The sequence below is a fragment of the Caretta caretta genome, chromosome 2 (genome assembly GCF_965140235.1).
Source record: "Caretta caretta isolate rCarCar2 chromosome 2, rCarCar1.hap1, whole genome shotgun sequence".
In the NCBI taxonomy this organism is placed as follows: Eukaryota; Metazoa; Chordata; order Testudines; family Cheloniidae; genus Caretta; species Caretta caretta.
Genome location: NC_134207.1, coordinates 189,009,733 through 189,032,991, shown reverse-complemented (window position 1 = coordinate 189,032,991; position 23,259 = coordinate 189,009,733). Strand labels below are relative to the sequence as shown.

Genomic DNA, 23,259 nt, shown 5'->3' with positions numbered 1-23,259 from the left:
TCTTTAAAAGTAAAAAGGGAGACTGACTAACTGTTGTATTTAAAAAAGAAAAGGAGTACTTGTAGCACCTTAGAGACTAACAAATTTATTTGAGCATAAGCTTTTGTGAGCTGCAATCGAAGTCAGCTGCAGCTCACGAAAGCTTATGCTCAAATAAATTTGTTAGTCTCTAAGGTGCCACAAGTACTCCTTTTCTTTTTGTGAATACAGACTAACATGGCTGCTACTCTGAAACCTGTTGTATTTAAAATTACCAGTGCTATGAACAGCACAAGAATAGTGTAAACTCCTTGTATATACAGATGGACCTTTAATTCCAGATTGGGAAGGTAGCCTTTTTGAAAACGTCTCTCTCTCTCTCTCTATTTATTTATTTAACATAGAAAAGAGGTGCCTACCAGAATATTTTTCCAGAAATTGAGGGGTTGGGAACCAAAAAGGGGAAACTAAAAAGATGTTTTTAGAATTTTGTAAAACAACTTGACTACAAACATTTGATTTCATTGGGCTATTTACTTCAGCTGGAAAATAGGGAATGGACTTTTTCACCTCAAAGAAAAGAGGGCAAGATGGTATCCATCCCCATTCTCTGGGAATGTTGTGAGAAAAACAGAAACTGCACTAAGAGTGCTATGCAATCCCCAAAACAATAAGATTAAAAAATTACCTGCAGATGAATGTAAAACCAAAGCACATAATTTACAGAGCATAAAAAAAAAGTTTTAAAACTAAACCACATCTCAAAACTAGTATTGAGAAAAAAATCTTACAATTATAAATGAGTCTTTTATACACTTACCCATCATAGTAAAAGTTTTCCCTGACCCAGTTTGGCCACTAAAGAAAAAGAAAACAAACAAAAGTTCAAAATAAGCAAAATTTATTCTAGCAGTGACATCCCTCATTGATCTGCATCTTTCATTCAAATTGGTAGTTTGACATGGACAAATCATTTCTCATAAGCTGAAGATGTAACAACGCACGGTCAACTTGAAGTCTACCATTGTTGTAAGTAGTGTTGTAGCCATGTTGGTGCCAGGGTATTAGAGAAGAAACTGTGTGTAAGCTTGAAAGCTTCTCTCTCTCACCAACAGAAGTTGGTCCAATAAAAGATATTACCTTAACCACCCTAATATCCTAAGACCAACACAATTACAACCACACTGCATCAGATAATTTCTAAATATGCATTTCTGAGGCTAAGTACTCTTCAACAAGTAAATAGCAAAAAGTTTCACCATGTCACTCTTTGAGATGCTGTATCAAGTGAGAAGGCAGCCTTTTTTTTTTTAAACAAATACACCAGAGCATGAAGTTATACCCTGATACTTAAATCAGTTGCTATTAATTGATACAAGTAATTTTTTACAACTCTCATGTTTAATATTAAATAATGTAAATGGCTTACTATGCAAAGATGGTTCCATTGTAACCATTCATACAAGATTCAACAATGTTTTTGGCTACACTTGTAAACACTGACTCCTGATGAGAAAAAGGACAAGGAAGCTGGCATTAAGATTTTAAAAACATAAAAAAGAATTTCTACAAGACTTTCTTCCCCAGTATAAGAAAATATATTATAAAACAATGTTACATACAGAACTTTGTGTATTTACGCATAGCCAGGCTAGATGCATCAAATGACTACCTGGCTCTCCCCCCCCCCCCCTTTCCCACAACAAAGCAAATGCACCAACAATAGGCCACACAACCCTTTACTAATGCTGACTGCAAAACATGTAAGTGAACTTTGTTATGGTACTGAATCAATTGCTCTATGTTATGGAATAGGATAAATTACCTAACTACTACTCCCATCTATTGTCATATATTATTGTTAGGCCTACAACAATGGGCTTCAGTGGTAATTTGCTTATACGGAATGCTTCTCTAGGAGCATCATATATTATAGGATCATAATATCCCATCTATCATTAAGCACAATTTCCCATCAATCTCATTGTAGAAATGCAAAGAGCAATTCTTACAAAAACTTTAAAAAGAGAAATTCTTAAAGCAGTGGAGAGGAAAATGAATTTGCCTTGATAGCATAACTATAACTGAGCATTGCCAGACTTGTTACTGTAAAAAACAGGGAAATAGATATTGATAAAGATATTGTATAGTTATGGCCATCATTTTTTTCATATTTTAGTGAGCTTGTCAACCGTTTTTAAAGCCATTACCTGCGTTGTGTCCATATTTGCAACATGATCAAAAGTGAAGATCTTGGGCTCAGGCTTTGAATGTAGACGAAGAGTGTTTGATGAAAGAACTGATAAGCACAAGCCTTGATCCCCATCAGCTAATGCAGCTCCCTCTGAAGCGGGTCGTACTCTCACATAGACCTTGATGGCATCACCTTCAGTACTAATGAAGGAATATTTATAGATAAGGTTGTCTGAACACAGCTCTGTCAGTTATTTGAGAAAATATATGAAATTAGAGAAGTCAGACTGAGTGGGGAAACTCATGCAGAGGTTTACCCTGAAGTTGTACTAAACTAGATAATCTCTATAAGAGATTAGGAAGAGACCTACTGCAGGTTATTGTCCCATATCTGTTTAATGCAAAGTTTCCTGCACCTTCCTCTGAAGCATTTGGTGGTGGCCACTGTAGGAAACAGGATAGTTGCCTGAATGGGCCATTAGTCTGATCCAGTAAGCCAATTCCTATGTTCTAATCACTATTATACATTTAACTGGTATGTCCTTCTGGGTACACAAGAAATTAGTCCAAATACAGTTTTGCATATGACCATTTCATGATATTAAAAGGGATCCCCTGAAAGTTTAACATACTGCAATACAAAATACACATTAGGGTAGTAGATTCCTGTTCTTGGGTCAACAGAGATGACAGCCTCAAACCTGGATATGTAAATTGCTTCACTCTTCAATTTTTTTCTAGAAACTGATTATAGACTAGGAGTACTTGTTGCACCTTAGAGACTAACAAATTTATTTGAGCATAAGCTTTCGTGAGCTACAGCTCACTTCATCGGATGCATTCAGTGGACAATACAGTAGGGAGATTTATATACACAGAGAACATGAAACAATGGGTGTTATCATACACACTGTAAGGAGAGTTTCAGAGTAACAGCCGTGTTAGTCTGTATTCGCAAAAAGAAAAGGAGTACTTGTGGCACCTTAGAGACTAACCAATTTATTTGAGCATGAGCTTTCGTGAGCTACAGCTCACTTCATCGGATGCATACTGTGGAAACTGCAGAAGACATGTGTATATAATGTGTATTAATGTCTGTGTATATAATGTCTTCTGCAGTTTCCACAGTATGCATCCGATGAAGTGAGCTGTAGCTCACGAAAGCTCATGCTCAAATAAATTGGTTAGTCTCTAAGGTGCCACAAGTACTCCTTTTCTTTTTCTGTAAGGAGAGTGATCACTTAAGATGAGCTAATACCAGCAGAAGAGCGGGGGGGGGGCATAAGAGGGGAACCCTTTGTAGTGATAATCAAGGTGGGCCATTTCTAGCAGTTGATAAGAAGGATTCTGGGTGGACTCCTCCTGAAGGTCAAAACAGACTAGACTTCTACATAGAATGCTTCCGCCGACGTGCACGGGCTGAAATTGTGGAAAAGCAGCATCACTTGCCCCATAACCTCAGCCATGCAGAACACAATGCCATCCACAGCCTCAGAAACAACTCTGACATCATAAGCAAAAAGGCTGACAAAGGAGGTGCTGTCGTCATCATGAATAGGTCGGAACATGAACAAGAGGCTGCTAAGCAGCTCTCCAACACCACTTTCTACAAGCCATTACCCTCTGATCCCACTGGGGGTTACCAAAAGAAACTACACCATTTGCTCAAGAAACTCCCTGAAAAAGCACAAGAACAAATCCGCACAGACACACCCTTGGAACTCCGACCTGGGGTTTTCTATCTGCTACCCAAGATCCATAAACCTGGAAATCCTGGATGCCCCATCATCTCAGGCATTGGCACCCTGACAGCAGGATTGTCTGGCTATGTAGACTCCCTCCTCAGGCCCTACACTACCAGCACTCCCAGCTATCTTCGAGACACCACTGACTTCCTGAGGAAACTACAATCCATCGGTGATCTTCCTGATAACACCATCCTGGCCACTATGGATGTAGAAGCCCTCTACACCAACATTCCACACAAAGATGGACTACAAGCCGTCAGGAACAGTATCCCCAATAATGTCATGGCAAAGCTGGTGGCTGAACTTTGTGACTTTGTCCTCACCCATAATTATTTCACATTTGGGGACAATGTATACCTTCAAATCAGAGGCACTGCTATGGGTACCCGCCTGGCCCCACAGTATGCCAACATTTTTATGGCTGACTTAGAATAACGCTTCTTCAGCTCTCGTCCCCTAATGCCCCTACTCTGCTTGCGCTACATTGAGGACATCTTCATCATCTGGACCCATGGAAAAGAAGCCCTGGAGGAATTCCACCATGATTTCCACAATTTCCATCCCACCATCAACCTCAGCCTGGACTAGTCCACACAAGAGATCCACTTCCTGGACACTACAGTGTTAATAAGCGATGGTCACATAACCACCACCCTATACTGGAAACCTACTGACCGCTCTACTTACCTACATGCCTCCAGCTTTCACTCAGATCACACCACACGATCCATTGTCTACAGCCAAGCTCTGCGATACAACCGCATTTGCACCAACCCCTCAGACAGAGACAAACACCTACAAGATCTCTATCAAGCATTCTTACAACTACAATACCCACCTGCTGAAGTGAAGAAACAGACTGACAGAGCCAGAAGAGTACCCAGAAGTCATCTACTACAGGACAGGCCCAACAAAGAAAATAACAGAACACCACTAGCCATCACCTTCAGCCCCCAACTAAAACCTCTCCAACGCATCATCAAGGATCTACAACCTATCCTGAAGGACATCCCATCACTCTCACAGATTTTGGGAGACAGGCCAGTCCTTGCTTACAGACAGCCCCCCAACCTGAAGCAAATACTCACCAGCAACCACACACCACACAACAGAACCACTAACCCAGGAACCTATCCTTGCAACAAAGCCTGCTGCCAACGGTGTCCACATATCTATTCAGGGGACACCATCACAGGGCCTAATCACATCAGCCACACTATCAGAGGCTCGTTCACCTGCACATGTACCAATGTGATATATGCCATCATGTGCCAGCGATGCCCCTCTGCCATGTACATTGGTCAAACTGGACAGTCTCTACGTAAAAGAATAAATGGACACAAATCCGATGTCAAGAATTATAACATTCATAAACCAGTCGGAGAACACTTCAATCTCTCCGGTCACTCGATTACAGACCTAAAAGTTGCAATATTACAACAAAAAGACTTCAAAAACAGACTCCAATGAGAGACTGTTGAATTGGAATTAATTTGCAAACTGGATACAATTAACTTAGGCTTGAATAGAGACTGGGAGTGGATGAGTCATTACATAAAGTAAAACTATTTCCCCATGTTTATTCCCCCCTCACCATTCCTCAGATGTTCTTGTCAACTGCTGGAAATGGCCCACCTTGATTATCACTACAAAAAGTTTTCTTCTCCCCCTCTCCGCTCTCCTGCTGGTACTAGCTCACCTTAAGTGATCACTCTCCTTACAGTGTGTATGATAACACCTATTGTTTCATGTTCTCTGTGTATATAAATCTCCCCACTGTATTTTCTACTGAATGCATCCGATGAAGTGAGCTGTAGCTCACAAAAGCTTATGCTCAAATAAATCGGTTAGTCTCTAAGGTGCCACAAGTACTCCTTTTCTTTTTGCAAATACAGACTAACATGGCTGCTACTCTGAAACCTGATTATAGACTAGCATTGCAGTGTTAGAACTGAACTTGCTTAAAGGAGAAAAATGTGGTTGGAATAACTAAATTTGAAAGTGGGAGGGATAATTGCATTATCAAATGATGGGATGAATGGAAACAAACATGTTATATACATGTCAGCCTTTCCCCACACAGCCCTTTAATGTTAGTATATGAGAAAGGAATACAAGAATTAGCAAATAGTCTTTTACCTTGGTGTATTTGACAGGGGCAGTGTGGCATCACGTGAATCTCCTGGTTTTTTTTTTAAAAAAAGGAAAAACATACATCAAACTGTCAAGGAAAACAATTTATGGCTATCATTAAAAAAGTATTGCAAGTGATATCAATGGAGTTAAAATTGGAAAGATAAAACAAAAATGTTTAAATGACTTTGAGGTTTGTTGTGCAAAAGATATACAGCTAACGTTTTCCTTTGATGAATATTCGGTTTAGTGTTTCTTACGCAGATAATGTAGGCCCTGATGTTGCAGTGCAAACACTTGTGTTTAACTTTATGCATGTGAATAAACCTATTGGGTTCAGTGGGACATGCATAAAATTAAGCAGATACATGTTTGCAGGATTGGACCATAGATTTTAGCTGTGATTACAGATTTCAGATATCTTTAAAGCACTATATGCAGGCATAGCAATATACACACATTTAGTTTTGACGCTTATTAGCAATGTGAAATTTCAAATAATGTAGCAAAAGCTAAACTGATTCATTTTTACTTGAACATTTAAAAAAATATACTAAAAATCAGTGCTATAAAGTATCCAAATCCTCCCAAGTCTGTCACCATCTTTTGACATATTTCTTCTAAATTCCGTTCACATGAAGATGTGTTGCTTCTAGCAGAAGACAGCTATGATGATTTAATTATTCAAGAGCAAGTCTAACCTATAATCATTTACCTACTATGTGAAATGACCAGTCATAAACACCCTATAATAAATACCATTAAGGCCCCCCTAAGCCAGCACAGATTTCATTGCAGGATCAAAGCCTAAGTCTGTACTTTAATGGCAGAAGTTGTTGACATCAGCACGCAGAGGTGCTAGACTTAAAATGAGCATGTTTGATACATCAATATGATTCTGCCACTACGAGAAAAATAGTCTCAAATGTACCGGTGCTACAGTAAATCAGCTCTGATTTGCTCAATGACATTGAAGCAGTCTGTTACAAGGTTATTATTAATTTATGAAACAGCATTTGCAATTTTCAAACTAATATGCAACACAGCCAAAAAAAATGCAAATCAAATAGCACAAGACAATTAACAAAATTTTAAAAAAACCTATGAAATTAATAGTATTTCATCACCTAGGGATCAATAGGAGCTCCAGTGTCAGTAAGTAATCAATATCTCAATTTATCTAATGGCTTGCATTTTCCATTTTAAAGGGATGTTATCAACTTGAATTTCATATTTGTAGAAAAAAATTGCATCTACTATGATTACAAGAAGCAGTTCAAGTTAAAAGTTTAAATAATTTTCTATTTATCCATTTGTTTAATTTATGTATTTGAGAGCTATACAGTCAGTATGACCTCAACTCTATCATGGTCTGCACCAGGCTAGATCACTGCACCTCTGTGGAACACCACAGAAGAACACCACTGTGTATCTGCATGGAAGCAAAGATGCAGACAGTGCAATCAGCTACAGGATTACAGTCATATCTATTTTGGTGACATTTCTTAGATGCATAGACTAGAATGGACCATTGTGATCAGCTAGTCTGACCTCTTGACTAGCACAGGCCATAGCACATAACTTCCCCTGACTAATTTCAAGCACATATCTTTTAGGAAAACATTCAGTCTGGATTTTACTGTTTACGCTGACCATTGTCCTTCCACCTAGTTGCAAACTAAAAGGTCTCTCTCCTGCAAGTGGCTATGGTTGGCCTCCTCCTTGCTCAGAGTAGGGTCTGTCTCCTTGTCCTTTGCCCCCCTTAGATACTCCAGTCCCCTCCCCCAGTCATGCTTGCCCTATCTGCCCCAACCTGCGCAGAAAAATCATTGTTTCATGGAGGTGGGCCAGTAGTTGAAAAACTACAATCAAAATGGATGAGTCCAGACTGTGGTTTGGATGCACCACCCTTCCTGAGCAAGGCAGTTGTTTAGGATGCATCATAACAGGCTGCCCTCAGACATGTTTAGACTTTTGTTCAGCACTAGCTAGAGCCTGGCACACTTCATTGCTTCTGTAAGCCAATCTGATTGAATTCCTTGAATCCCTCCGTTCTCCTCCACAAGCTCCTAGTGCTATTGCTCTCGATTTCTAACCTCTTGTAACCCCCCAACCCAACACCTCCCGCCTATGTCAGGGGTTCTGCGTCCCCTTATTCACCGCTTCCGCCATGCCAGGGGCTCTGTATCTCTCCCATGTCTCCCACCCCCAGGGGCTCTGTATAGGTCCTGCAGGTCCCCTCGCCTCCCATATCGTTGTCCTCCCTTCTCTCCCTTTCCCCCTGTTCCAGGGGCTACCCCTCCGTTACATGCCACTCTGCCTCATTCTTCCCCAGGCCAGGTGCACTGTATGCCCCCCACGCCAGGGACTCCGTGCGCCTCCCCATTTCCCCACCTCCTGTGGTTATTTCTTGCTTTTCTGTCTGGGAAACAAGCCCTGCAGGCTGCCAACATTTCAAACGCCACTGAGATCCCGGGCAGAGGGTTTGAAAAGCCGCTCAGCTGTCTGCACGGGCCTCCCTCAGCTGAGCCAAAAAATGGAGCTCGTGCTGGGGTAGGGGCACCTCTCCCTGCCCCCAAGACAACCCCGCGCCGGATATCGACACCAGAAACGCCCCCCCCTCCCCCCCGAGGGCTGCTGGCACGGGGACGGGTTACTCGTGCTTGGCACAGCTCACGCGGGGAAACGGCTGGTAAAAACCGTTAGGGGAGAAGAGAGAGGGGGAGGGTGCGGGGGTGACGGGAGGGGGACTGAAGCTCTGAAAACCCCTCAGCCAGCAAGACCGGGGCGCGGGGCGTTAGGAAACAGGACCGAGCCCTGGCGCGAGCTCAGCTCTCTCGCGCGCCCTGGGAAAGACCCTTCCCCCACCTCACGCGACAGGGAAGGGTCAGAGGCGGCTTCTAAGCTGCCTCTGAATACGAAAAACCGGAACGGACACAGACCGGCCGTCGCACGGGCCAGCCGCCCCCTCCCGCAACGGCGAGCCGCCGGGGCGCCTCGCCGTGACCCCCCTTTCCTCCCCCACCCCTCACCTTTGGTCCCAGGAGCCATTGTCCGCGCAGCCTCCTCCCCCCCCCTCCGGGCGCCCTTCCTCGCCTCCAAACGCCGTGGCGCCCTCCCCCCGCACTGGGAACGCTCGGCAGCTCAAAATGGCGGCCTGTTTGAATTTGGCGCTAACTGCCCGGCGGGGGGGGGGGGGGGGGGAAGGAGGCGCGTCTCCCGCTGTGAAGTCATCACGGGGGCGGCCATTGGGGAGGGGTGTGTGTGTGTGTGTGTGTGTGGATGTACACCCAGCCCCTGTCACGTGACCGGGGACAGTGCGGGGTCTGCCTGCGGGAAAGCGGGGCAGCTGTCACCGTCCGTTCCTGGCCCGCGCGGAACTGCGTCGTTGGTTTCGCTGCCGCCGCCTGCTCTTCTAGCAGCCATGAGCAAAAAGACGCAGGTCTCGTACGTGCCGCCGGCCGAGCCCGCCTTCCTGAGCCGCCTCAAGAGGGAGGTCGGGTATCGGGAGGGGCCCACGGTAGAGACCAAGGTAATAAGCCGCCCCTGCCCCTCGGGGAGCCCGGTCACAGCCCGCCCCGCTCCCGAGGATGGGCTACCTGGAGGCCCGGGCGTGCGCGGCCGTCTGCCCGGGTCCGCTAGGAGCTGCCCTAACGTCGCACCCGGCCTGTGGCGGAGCCTGAGCGTGGCCCCGCCCCAGCCCCGAGCCTGGCGTTCACATGGGCAGAGTCCCGCTGCCCCGTGCCTGATCATAGCGCCCCCGCTTCTGCCCTGGGCAGAGGTGGCTGGAGCAGCCGCGCGGGGCTCCCCACCCAGCAGGGAGAAGTGTCTCCCCAGCCCTCGTTGACACTTGTCCCGACGGGCCTGACCCGTGGTCTGCTGCCGGCCCAGCGCGGCTGTAGGGCAAGATCCAGTAACATTAGATCGAAGGGAGCTCACTCCCCTCAGACTAGGAGGCCCAGGGAAAACAACCGAGGTCAAGGCTTATTTCAGAGCCAAGGGCTGTTATCAGGGCTCTCCTTTTCCTCTCTTGCATCAACAGCCCGCTGAGCAAGTGAATAAAGTTCTTTTAAAAAAAAAATCAACAGACATTGGTGACCTTCAAGCCCTAAGGTGTGTAATAGGGGAGTTTTTTTAAGGGACACTCAACTTAAAACAGTTAACACTTCTGTTGATCTTAGGAATTTCCTGTCCATTTTTCGTAATCATTTTCCCTTTTTTTCATTTGTTTACATTGTACATTAACACGGTGTGTGTAGTCAGTTTCACAATGGGTTACTCCTATTTATTTGTGTGGGTTCCCACAGGAGCAGAGAAGGGTAAATGCTTTTTAAAATGGGAAACTGCCTAGAAAATCACAAGTGGGCATGAGGGACACAGGCAGATGTGGTATCTGAAATTACTTTTTACTCACTTTGTTTCAAGTAAATGTTGTCAGTTAATACTGTTGTTTTTAAAAGTGTGTGCATAATTTAAAGCAGCCTTCCAAACTGCCTTGAAGCTTGTAACACAAACTCTCTTTGCTTCTTAAAACAAAAATCGCCCTCTTCCCCCTATTTTACTATCCTGTTCAAGGAGAAAATAATCTAGCCCCAAATGAGCTACTTCTCTCTCTTTCCCCTTACTGTGTTGTCCAGAAACTGTGCTGTTTATAGTAAGGACTTGAATAATTTGTACTTATTGTGGTACTGTCATCTTAACTCAGTTTTTCACTTGTCTACCTTTAATTACCTCTAAGGGCTGATCAGGCACTAGCTTGTAAGTATCACACCAGAGCTCTAGTTAGCTGAGTAAATATTATTTATCATTTGTCTTATCATAGTACCTAGAAATCTTAGTCATGGACCTATTGTTCTAGGCCATTGTACAAACTCAGAATAAAACGACTGTCTAGAGAGCATCTCATATATTCTACTCTACTCCAGATTTTTGGGAAAAGACCAGAACAGTAATAAAGAAACAACACTTGTAACAAGGTTGTCATCACTAACACCTAGACAGTACTTGCACTCTCACTTCTGTTTGCCTCTTTATCTAGTATATACAATTTCCTGTTACCTTAGTGGGCTAAGAAATTGCAGCTCAGACTGTCCCAGCTTCTGATTGCTAATGGCCTTTAGGAGGCAAGTGCTACTAATAGGTGCATGTGTTTGGTCCCAAATGAACCTTGAGGGAAGGAAGAAAGGAAGTAACCCGGCCAAACGGAGTCAGCCTCCCAAAGTACTTGACTGCCCAGTTATAAAGTTATTTCAGGTACTATACCTGACCTGAAATCCCTGCTGATGTTCTTAAAACACACACCGTGATACTGTGTATGCCTAAAGTGCTGTCAAATGCATAAAGAGCCTGATCCTGCTCACATTAAAGTTAATGGAAAAAAAACTCCAGTTTACTTCAGTAGCACAGGATAAGACCTAAAGTAAACAAATTATGAAGAAATATTACTGAATGATTAGAGAAAAATAGTAATCTAAGGTGTTACTTTTAACAGCAAGAAAAATAATTTTATATAAAAAAGTGGATAGTTTTCTCCTCCAGCTTCTAAACAATATTTTAAAATTAGGTATTGTCGTTTTTGTTATATATATATATATATATAAAAAGCTACTACACTACCTGCTTTGTAGTCTGCTTTTGCAGAATTTGCCAGCAGAGGGAACATGTTAACCAAAAAGAGCTGTTTCTGGAGCTTTCTGGTTTTAATGGACATTACTGATTATTCTAAACAAGCAAGCAACCAAAGGGGGGAGATAAACTCTGATCAACATGGCTAACTGAAAATGTTAATATTTGCCCAATAGAAAATGGAGAGCATTGCTACAGAAAGGAATCTCTTTAGGTCTTAAGAGGGTATTAAAAATAATGGAAAAGGGGAAAATGTTACAATAATGTTTTTTGTTTTTTTAAATCAGACTTTAACATAAATACTTCTGTGATGATGCGCTACATGATTGAAAGGCAAGTAATGTTGTTCTGAGCTTGATGTCATGCTGATTAGTGTGTCTGCTGTTCTCTTGAATGATTTGACTATAACTTTGGGCTATTTGGCAGAGCTTATTGAGAGAGGTTGACTCTGATGGCCAAATCTCTCTCCTAACTGACCTTATCATAAGAGTTGATTTGATATGTTGATCAGAGTTGCTTTTATTTCTGTCTCTCATCTAGAGAGAGCAGCTCCTGGCTCCTGAGGAAGATGGTGAGAGTGGCAGTGACAAAGAAGATGAACAACCACAAGTGGTAGTACTGAAAAAAGGGGACCTGACCCCAGAAGAAGTGATGAAAATTAAACAGGAGATCAAAGATGCTTCAAAATCAGGTAAGTACTAAGACAGAATGAATTTTAGAATATTAATCTTTTGTTTTATATAGCCCAAAACAAAGACACCGTAAGCAAATAAAGGAACAGCCTTGAGGATGTAAGATTAATTTTGTACAGTTTTCCTATTACCTCTGATTCACAATTCAGAATTCCTCATTTAAAATAATTTGCCCCAGTGGTTCCCAGGCTGAGCTCTGTAGTTCACATAGCACTTACCTATGATCTTCAGAGACCCCGACTAGTTACATAATGCTGGCTCTGTGGTTCCAGTTGTGAAATGGCAATAAGCTAAAAATACCATGGTTTTGTGAAAGTCATTTTTGGTTCCCTCTCCCCTTCCCTTAATGAATAACCAGCTCAGTGTGTTTGGTTTAACTTTTTTTTTTAAAACATTCTGACATTTAAATGAACGTAGAAGAAACTTTAAAAGATATGATCCTCAGAACATTAGGGTCTAATTTAAATCTGTGAATGAAAACTTAACTATCAACAATGCTAAAAAAGAAGTGATGAGCATATTATTTGTTATGCCTGTTAAACTTACTAGAAACAATAAGAAAGTTACAGAACTCTCGAGAAGGGAAGAGGTCTGAGTAGAGTTATTGGTGATAGAAAAGAAGGATATAGCTAGTGTGTGGAATCAACTGTCATTGGTGCAGATTTGAATGGCTAGTGGGATTTGGGTTGTTAGAATCTGGAGGTAGACAGGACATCTGTTTATGTGGCTCTCTATAGAATTGGCTAGTTCATCATCTTTCAATCTCCACAATATTTAATTCACCTGGTGGTAGTTTCTCATTCAGACAGGAAATGTGAAAGCTGGTCAGTACTACATATTGGTAATTAATGCATAGTGACTAACAAGAATCTGAATGAATTATCCATTCAACAGGCTTAAAATTGAAAGAACAGGTAGCAAACAAGCAATTGAATAGATTGAAGTAAATAAAATAAAATTCTTCTTCTTTAGTAAAATGTAAACCTTGACAAGAGTTAGCTATCAAGATAGAAAAGGTTTGTTTTCCTCTCAAAATACAGAAAATCATTTTCTTTGGACTGCTTACGATCAGATGTTCCGTTTTTAGAATAAACCAAAAAGCAGATTTGAATTTAATAAGAAAATTATAATCTTTGACCCAAACATTATTTTGAATGTAGCTCAAATGAGCAATTTAAAAGAAATTAATTTCACCCTAAATATACTCCTCCAGACAGATCTTAACTCATGTACACTACAAGATGCTTCAAGTGATGAAATAGTGGAAAATTAGAGGAGGAACTAAAGGACTCAAATGGAAGCTTGTTGGTTGAACATGAGAAATGATTCAGTAATGGCAACAAACAAGTACAGGAAAACATGTTCTTTCTTAATGCTGCTTTTGACTCTGTCTGTAAAGACAACTATACAAATTGTATCCAAGTTGTTGAAAATGACAAAGGGGAGGTCTCTCTAATTTATTGGACAATGTAAGTAATATGAAATGAAGGAATTTAAAGGGTGCAGTTATCTTAGAAGGTTGATTTATGGGTGTTCAGAATAATATTCAAATGTTGTCAACCCTGAACACATTTCTAAAACACACTGTGGAAGTTCAGAAATTCCTTCACAGTGATAGCTACTTCGTGGTGTTTTTTTAAAAAAGCAATGCCCCAGCATCACAGATGATGATGGAACTCTCAGAGGTTGTGGCTCTACTAAGTAAGTTGCAATTAGAAGAGAGCATGAAAAGGACTTTGTCACACATAGCATGCATTTACCCAACAAGGGACTATTTTGAGAAGTACTAAACTTATCAAAGGAATTGAAGGAGGTTTCGGAGGCTTTGACGGTTTACCAGATGATGACATTGCTGTCTGAGTAGAAATCCATTAACAAACAAGAACTAGCACAAGCGGGGAAAAAAATGATTAAGAGAAGCTAGGAATTTTTGCCTGTTTATCCAGTGTGATTTCCTTCCTCCCTCCTATCTAATACAAAGGCTAAACCATTGAGCCCAAAACAGAAAAGCTGAAATGTGGCTGCTGGAATGAAATCTTGAGTTCCTTTTCTTTTCTACCATTTAAAATAGAAGATACAAATTTTGACTACAAAAACTGTGCTTGTGAAGGAGGTTGTGTCATAGTTCATTGCAGCAAAATTGTGGGAAATTATAGAGGTAAAATTACAGAAGAGAAGACAAGTGAATCCAGAATTCTGCCAGTTTTTAAAAGATTTTTCATTCCTATCCAGCCAGTAAAGCAATTAAACTTTTTTATTAGTAGTACTTCAGGACTGGGTTGGCCTGATCTTCATAACAGGCTAAGTTCTTAACTTGGGAAAAAATTATTTGCTTTTTATCTCTATAAAAAGAAAATATAAAAAAGTGATGGGCCTTATCAGTTAGTAACTGGGGGTGGGGGAGGACTCTATTAACAGAATTGCAAACTCTTCATTTCTGAGACTGTGTGAACAGGTTTATGCTTATTCATAAAGATATTTATTACTCAAGTATAAGGTGCTTTGTGCTTCATTTTGTAAAGGTTTCAGGGGTTCTTCAGAAAAGTGGATTTTTTTTTTCCCAGCATGTCAAAAACCTCAACCACTCTGAAAAATACATTAAATGCTTTTTCAAGTTTTACTTTTCCATGTAAACAATTGATATAGCAGCCACAGGAACCTCAATTAATCACTGAAGAGGGGAAGTGGTCTGCATAATCATATGGAAAGGGAGGTGGTCCACACTCTGAAAAAAATCTGAACTGATCTATTCTAATGGCTGGAATAATAATCTGTGTGGAATAAAAGTATTGTCTTTCATAAATAGGGTCAGTGAGATGGTATGCAAACGCACCTGTACAGTTTTGCCACTATAGCTTAGTCCTGAGCTTTAGCACCTCTTCATTTATCTTCAGTCCTTAGACTTTTAAGTAAATGACTAGCAGTTGTGGCAAATTGTGTAGTTTTTTGTGATATGGCCAATAGTCAGTTGCAACTTAGGCTTTAGAACCACTGTTGCAAGGGGCCACGTACTAGTTACAATCAGGGGCTCTGAGACACTTCACTGTGATGACTGCTGTTCTCTTGCCTAGACATCCTATTACCTTAGGCTGCTGACACTTTGCTTGATTGTCAATACAGTTAATATCAATGGGTTCATCTCCTGCCTTTGTCCTGTTGACTTGTGTTAACAGTGGGCACCAACAACATAAATGCTAGCATGCATTGCTTCTATGCTGGGAGATTTCTGCTGTGAAAGGGCCACGTGTGAAAGTTTCTACTGCCATGTAGATGGCTGTGGTGTGATGATCAAAGAGAGCTGCAGTACCATCTTTACCCTGCCAACCTAATTTCCAGTTATAAGGAGTCAAACTCAGGTCTCTGTTAACCATTGATAGGTACAGCTGGCTAGCTCCACTCTTTATGAGAGGTTTTGAATATTGTGTTTGTGTTTTTTACCAGGTATTTTCCATGTTTAAAAATAGCAAAGGATCATGAAAAGATTGTTGTAGAGTAATTTATTTCTTACATTTTATTTTTGAAGTTGTCAACCTCTAAGTTGACAGTGGAATGAATGTAATGGATAATAGTCTATAATATATCACACAGACAGTTCATTAACTTGTATTCATGTGAAGACTGAATGGAGACAGAGGAAGAAAATGCCAGAATTAACATTCCATTTTACCACATCAGGATCAGAACAAAGGCGAACAGGTTCTAAGCAACCTGTGCCCAAGAACCAGATGTGGATGGAGGCTGATTTACACTAAGGGTATTGCTATTCAAAGTATTTAAAAGTACCTAAACTATCCAGTTTTGACATTCTGCCTTCTCATTTAATATGGTCACAGTGATTCTTCATTCCAAAGGTCCCTGCCATCTAACATCAGATTGGGATATTATTCTGGGATTTTCTAAACCTCATTTACATTCCTCCCTATACAGCTTTGTTCACTAACCAGTGTGACACGACTGTACCTTTTATTTCAAGCCACAGTCCTCCCTGTGACTTGCTTTTTCTGAAACTGATGAACTATACTCTTGCATTAATCTGGGGGGGAAAATAGCTGATTTAATGTTCCAGCTTCACTTAGCCTCCTTCTGAGGCAGAGGAAAATTTAGTAATGCTCTTACATTGGCTTTTTGGAAATACAGTCATGGTGAGCACTTTAGCTATGATTAACCTTTATATGTAGTCTTCCCTACTGAAATCATTTTATCCATGGAGGACTTGCTAAAGGTTTTTAAAAAGTTGCTATTTATTTACCAACAATCTTTTTGCTTAAATTTTCTTTCATGCAGCATTCTGAAAAGAATTATTGTAGGGCCAATGGTAATAAAAATAAATAAAATTGCAGAAAAGTAAAAATGGTAATTGGTAAAAGATACCTTGTCCCTGCATTCATTATAATTGCTAGAATTTATTTTTCTGGTGCTTTTTCTAGGTCATCTGGTCTCTGGGACATTCTGATATATGCAGATGACCAAAACTTAGAAGCAAGTGTCCTTCCTCATTGAAATCTCTTAATATTATTCCAGGCTTGTTCAATTTGCTGGGGGGAAAATTCTGCCTGATCTCTTGTGTGTGCATCAGAGAGAGCTCCCTTCTTGTCTGAAGGAGCGTTTTAGCTCTTTTAGAGTTCAAGCTGCTGTTTAGCTGGTCTGTAGCCTTAATAAGTGGCCTCAATTTTAGCTGTTTCTAAAACCTTGTATTAAACATCAATTTTGACTATCAAAAGTTTACAGTAACATTTCACTTTGTTTAGATTGCCTCCTTAAATGAATGAGGAACATCAAGTATCATGTAGTTAAAAACAGTGGTTTGGAGAATTCCTGTAATAATTGGTTAGTGAGGCAGGCACGGAGATAGAGGGAGAAAGCTGAAGACTAGTTCTGGGCTAAGTGAGAAAGCTCCATGATAAGAGTATATTAATCTGTTATAAAACAATTGACTCCAAACCTCCAGAGTCATGCAGCCATTGAGAAATTCATCAGGCTGCTACAAAACCTCTTTAGTCATTGTCATTAAAGGGACACTTACAACTTGAAGTCCAGTCACATTTATAAGCATTTTGTGCATTACATGTGACCTTGAGCCCCTGTGAGTTTTTTATGGCGTTTGTGTCTTCTGTTGCTGTGTGACTGACCCATGTAAATAGAAATTGATTGAATACACAAGTTGCTGTCAAACAAAGTAAGTAAACTAGAGAAAAATGCTGCTTTCCACCCTGGCCCCAGTCTTTCAGTTATAGTTATCTTGTAAGGTGTGACTTATAACAAAAAGGTAATCCACACATTTTTTTAGAAGATGACTTTTTTTTTTTTAAGTTAGAATTTTAGCTTCGTTTTTGAATGCAGCCCTCTTAATCTTTCAAAATATGGATTTGGGATTCAGGCAAAAGAAACTATGGCTGAGGTCATACAGTGCTTTAAAAAGAGTCCGTTAATGCACTTTAGTCCTTGTTTTCAGCAATAATGCTTTACATTATATTTTGCACTCCAACATTTGCTTGTCTGCTCACTTTTCTGCTGTCTTCAACTCTTTCAGTACATTGTCAGAAATCCCACTTTTCCTGATTTGTAGTCCTGGTGTTGGCTTTTACTGGGTTTTGGTTTAAGAACTTCAAACGCTGAAGTTGATTCTTTAAGTTTTTCACTGATCCTTTGCAGGACACATTTTTATCGATTTCTAGAGGTTATCAACACAAATATAAAAGGCAAGAAAGACTAATCAGTCCAATGTAATCTGAGAAAGGATGAGATGAAGTTTATTACTAGCTGAAAGAAGGCACTCTTGGCAGGCATTAACAAATCAACACTGCTTTCCTTAAACATTTTAGATAAATTTGATTTAGGGTCTCATTTTCCTGTTCTCGCTCTTTCCACAGATTGCTTAGGTAAGACCATATTTGCCATATTTCCTCACCTGATTCATTCTCTCTGTCTAACATTACTGACATATTTTAAGTGAGAATATAGGGCTGCCTGAAATTGGTCTGTTTTTTTTCTTTTTTTCCTGCTGGAAGGAGTGTCCTTGAACATCTCATAAAAACTTGATAATGTTGTTCCAGGAAGAAATCTAAAATCTATCCAGCTACTTCTGAATACTCCCTAGTGCTCAGTCTTTGAAACCCTAAGGAAATGACAATGTTGCTGTAGCCCTGATCCTTTGCCCTTTCTCTAATATACCCTTCCTTATAAAGACCTCGAACCAGGTTACAAAGACCTTTCGCCAGTTTCTCCACTTTATACATGTGGAAACAGGCCGAGAGGTGAATTGGCTTGTCCCAGGTCACATACTAGGTCAGCAGAAAGAAGAGCTAGTAATAGAACTTGAAACTTCTGACTTCCCATTTTTCTGTACTAGACTCCATTCCTTTGCTATATTCATGATTCTAGAATTTCCCCATTGGGAACTAGTCAGACTGAAACTGTCATATGTGATTTATGCCGACTCCTTGAATGATGATAAGTAGTCAGACAAGGTGGGTGAGGTAATATCTGCTGTTGGTGAGAGATGCAAGGTTTTGAGTGAGATACTATTGAGCCACTGGAAAAAAAAAATGCCAGTGTAGTTGTCCCTCCACAACCCTGTCCATATCATGTACATTCAGTCCATTCCTTGGTGTTCAGCCTCTGGGTTAGGCTATGTGCTAAAACTGATTCTGCCAACTTATGCACACAGAATACAGTGAAGAAGTGTAGTGACCAGAAAAACTCTCAAGGCTTTTTAGTCCCAGACTTGATTTGATTAAACTGTTTTTATATTATGATGGACAAATTATTGGTTGTCTTGTTTTAAAAAAAAAAAAAAAAAAAGCTGTCCCTCCACAGAAATGCTGTAATCACTGTGTTTGTAGAACTGAGCAAAGCAGATTTTGTGCTGCTATTTTGCTTTTTGCAGCAGCAATTTACTAGTGAATCCTATTCCCAAAGCTGTATTGACATATACTGATGCTGGAATGCATAGAGACCTTGATCCTACAAAAAACTTATATTCTTGGTAATTAGGTGTGCTCACATGCATAAAGTTAATCGTGTGTGTAAGTGTGGTTTGTTTTGTTTTGTCACGTCACGCGTCACAGAAATAGATCTTGTTAAACCAAAGCTGTGTTTCCAAATAGACTAAAGCTCAGTGTTTGTCAAATACAAAAGAACACTCAATAAAGGGAATTATTTAATTATTAAACCTCTGAGAGCAAAATCTAAACAATAGAGAGATGGGGCATGGGAAATGTTTTCAAGTATCTTATATCAAGATTTGAATGTGGTGATAATTTGGTAGTCAAGGAGAGGATAGGTTTTCACCAAAAATATAACAAATCTAATCCCAGAGCCAAAGAGTGAACGCTTCTTAAGTTTATTTTTGTGTATTAAATACAAGACAAATTAATAAACAATAGGATGCATGAACAACAAACTCATCTTATGTATAATTCACAATACACCTGCTAATAAACATGTTTATATTACTATAAAAATTAATGTGAATAAGATATATTAGGTTACTGGAGGGCTTTTCTTTAGCCATAATTTTTATTAATGGGAACCACCATTACATTTTACAGTGCACAAGTTTACTCTTCTTCCAAAATCAAGACGCTGCTGAGTTGATTCATTTTGTGAACAGTATTATGCCTGTAGTACCTGCTCCAGTATAAGTCATTGGCAGGATTGGAACTCCTAGTCCTTTAAAGGTTATGTTTGCTCCTGGAGAAGATTTGTTAAGGTGAGAGAGTTTGGGGGGTTTTTTAGATGATGTTTCCTCTCTTACTTATAAATTACTAAAACAGCGGTGTTATCTGACCTGCTCTGTGGATGCATATGAGTTCTTTGGACCCTAAAACTATTAATATAATATAAAAAATGTAACAGTTTTTACAGTCTGAACATGCACTTTAAACAGTCTTGGTCAATTTCAAATAAGATTTCACAGGACTTCCTGTAACAGGGAAAAGTTACAATGCCCCTTCTCTCTATTATAAACCCCATGATAATGGTGGTAAAAGGACACAGAGTACGTTATTAAATGGGGATCAGTAAACCACAACCTTGTCAAACACTGCTGTTATGTCATCAGGAACTTTCTATTGCACAATTGATTTTAAAACAAATTATTGTACTTAAGAAAAATGTGCACAGCAGAATCTCTGATTCATGAATGTCCTTTTGTCTGTAAATTGTTTCAGTTGTAAGCCACTGCAGCATGAGGCTTTGCTTCTAATTCATAACAATGGTTTTACACTTACCAAAATGAGATGGACATTCATGCAGCAGTTGTTCTCCCCCCCACCTTGGTAATCCCAGAATGTGTTTAATTTCAAATTCTTATCTTCCTTAGCACAGGTAGATGAACAGAATTCATGAATCCTCACACGTTTTCAGGATCCAGTGTGGGTGACCATGCAGATACACTTTATGTAGATGCATAAAGTAAAGAGATCTTATGAAGTTGTTTGCAAAACAACAAAAGAAGTAATGTCAAAGTTTGGGGTTTTTAATAGTTTATGGAAGTATATGCACAACATCTACCCTTTGCCACTAAAATAAATTTAACATATGCAGCCCTTCAGAGAGATTGGTGAGACATTTCTGAGGATGTATTATCATCATCAAAGGGTGAAATGAAGGCTGAGAAGTTAAAGGCACAATTGCTCTCTACTTCTGCACGTGGATGGAGCTACGTATAGGTTGTTTGTAAGAGATTTGTTTCTAGCTCTGCAGCATGTCCCTCTTCTCCTAAGAACTCTGACAACATTCACAGAAGCCATGCTACCATGGGAGAAGAAATGGGTCAAACATATACATGGATGCACTCCACAGAGCAACCATGTGTGTGCATCAAGGAAATTACTTTAGACTTTAGAGTAAATAGGAAATGGGACACTTTATTTTGGTGAATTTTTTTTATTTCAGAGGTCTTCTCATGCTGAGTTTAGCTGAGGAAGAGTGAAGTTCTGTATGTCTGATCATATAAAAGGAAATCTTGATTTTGCTGTCTTTTGTTATAGATGAAGAACCAGACCCTGATGATGGAAAAATTATGTTCAAGAAGCCAAGTAAGCGTTCATCAGAAGAGAAATTTTCGGGCCTGACTGCAAGTTCAAGTAAGAAGAAAAAAGAATCAAAGAAAACTAAGAGGGACTCAACACCCCCTCAGAATGCAGCTAAACAAATTAAAAATAGCAGCCTTCTCTCATTTGATGATGAAGAAGATGATGATGATTAGGAGTTGTGCATGGTTTTGTGTTTTGCATACTTTCCCTTACAACCATTAGAGCAAAAATGAGGGGCCTCTTTTAGGTGGAGGCTTAGGGCCTGCTTCTCCTTTTACTCTGGGGTAAATCCACTGATGTCAGAGGAAGATCGTATAAAACTGGTGTGAGGTGAGAGTCAAGCCCTAATTTTTCAGTTCAGATGGTACTGCATGCACAGTATTTTGGACTTTATTTTTAAAAGAGAACTTAAATGTGTGTGCAAAATAAAATCCATACAAATGGCTGTTTAAGATCCCATATATTAGCAAAATACTTGTGTACATGTAAAACTTATGAATACATTTGCAAACAAAATATTTTAAAATCATTTCCCCCATGTAAATTTTTTTTTCTGTTTACTGAGTGGCCAAAGACCTGAGTTAATAGTTGTATATTTTTGTCCTGTTGAAGTTGACCTCCCTAACAGTCAAAACAGTTAAAGACTTGGGGGCTAAAATCTTTGACCTTTACTCAGGTACAACTTGACATTTTTTCCCCTATATGTATGGGCTGAATGATTGGGTCTGTGTCTTGTAGTCCTTATGTGTATGACTCAGCACCTAGTAAAGTCATGGGAATTTTGATTTCTGCTGTCTGTGGATGCAGATGAAGCCTGTAAGCACTGACTTCAGTGGAACTGCTCTGTGATTAAGGGTTACAGGATTGGATCCTTAGTGATTTGCATCAGATCTTGCACAGGAAAGAAATCTCTGAACTGTGAATTTGGAGATTATGTAGGGAAACCATTTAGTCCATTTTGGATACCATGGTGATGGGCTATGTATTAAAAAACTGGATAGAAAGTCTGTTCATTTGTAATTATGTCTATGTATTCGTGATTATTTGGGATCTGACAGCTTGTAAAATATTTCATTTCACCTTTAAGCTATAGAAAACTGTTTGTTTAGAGTAGAAACATTGTAAGCAGGAACTGTTGGGGAAAGCTGCAGGTTTTATAGTATGAGATAAAATAAGTCATGAAGTTGTGTAGCTGGGACAATATCTAATTTGTCAACTTTTCTACTGTCACACATAGCACATGAAAGTGACCATTCTTAAATGGTGTACACAAAAAGAGATTCAAGATAACATTGAGAGCTGATGTGGTTTCCAACAACAACAACAATCCGACTGAAAATACTATGTCCTTTGAAACTGTTTGGACATATTGTATGTTCTGTAATTATATGTAACCAGGAGCTGATAATAGACTGCTGCAAAATTATAGGAAAAGAGATCAGCAACCCATTTCCTAGCTTATGTGACAGAACATGTGAAATGAATGGGAATGCAAAGCTTCATTAAGGAGCTGATCTAAAGTTGCTGTGTGAGACAGCTATTTTTAGTTTAACTCTGTTAATATTGGTATTAAAACATTAAGTGTGTGATAAAGAATTTTATCTTTTGTGCATGTTTTATAAGTGGTCAGAATATATTTATATTATTTCAGTAGGTGACACGGTTATCTAATCCATCTGATTTGAAGCCATTTTCACTCTAAATACATATACACTCAGTGAATATGCCCATAAAGAAATTTTATGTTGCCATACACATGCAGTGATCCCAGGACCAATGACGTCTCGAAACAATATTTTCTATGTGTAATTTAAATGGAAATGTCACTAGTGCATTTATGGATTTGGTTTG

General features: G+C 39.9%; 2 protein-coding genes across 4 annotated transcripts in view; one reads left to right on the top strand and one right to left on the bottom strand.

Moving 5' to 3' along the window:
• Nucleotides 1-9,821, bottom strand: part of KIF15 (kinesin family member 15) — a 58,519-nt gene extending 48,698 nt beyond the window's left edge. For 2 of the 3 annotated variants that reach the window (XM_048838835.2, XM_075125678.1), the window contains exons 1-5: nt 9,653-9,821; nt 6,060-6,102; nt 2,190-2,373; nt 1,409-1,485; nt 800-837 (exon numbers count right to left, since the gene is read on the bottom strand). In XM_048838835.2, the coding sequence (XP_048694792.2) occupies nt 800-837; nt 1,409-1,485; nt 2,190-2,373; nt 6,060-6,102; nt 9,653-9,806 (496 nt within the window). In that variant the 5' untranslated portion in view covers nt 9,807-9,821. Of the gene's footprint in view, nt 1-799; nt 838-1,408; nt 1,486-2,189; nt 2,374-6,059; nt 6,103-9,085; nt 9,193-9,652 lie in introns of those variants that run through there. The other variant, XM_048838836.2, reaches the window with a different exon arrangement.
• KIAA1143 (KIAA1143 ortholog) lies at nt 9,338-23,004 on the top strand. The gene is made up of 3 exons (XM_048838863.2): nt 9,338-9,585; nt 12,219-12,369; nt 21,364-23,004. Exons 1-3 carry the CDS (start codon nt 9,478-9,480, stop codon nt 21,579-21,581), a joined length of 477 nt encoding a protein of 158 aa, XP_048694820.1. The 5' UTR covers nt 9,338-9,477; the 3' UTR covers nt 21,582-23,004.
• The last annotated feature ends 255 nt before the right edge of the window (nt 23,005-23,259 follow it).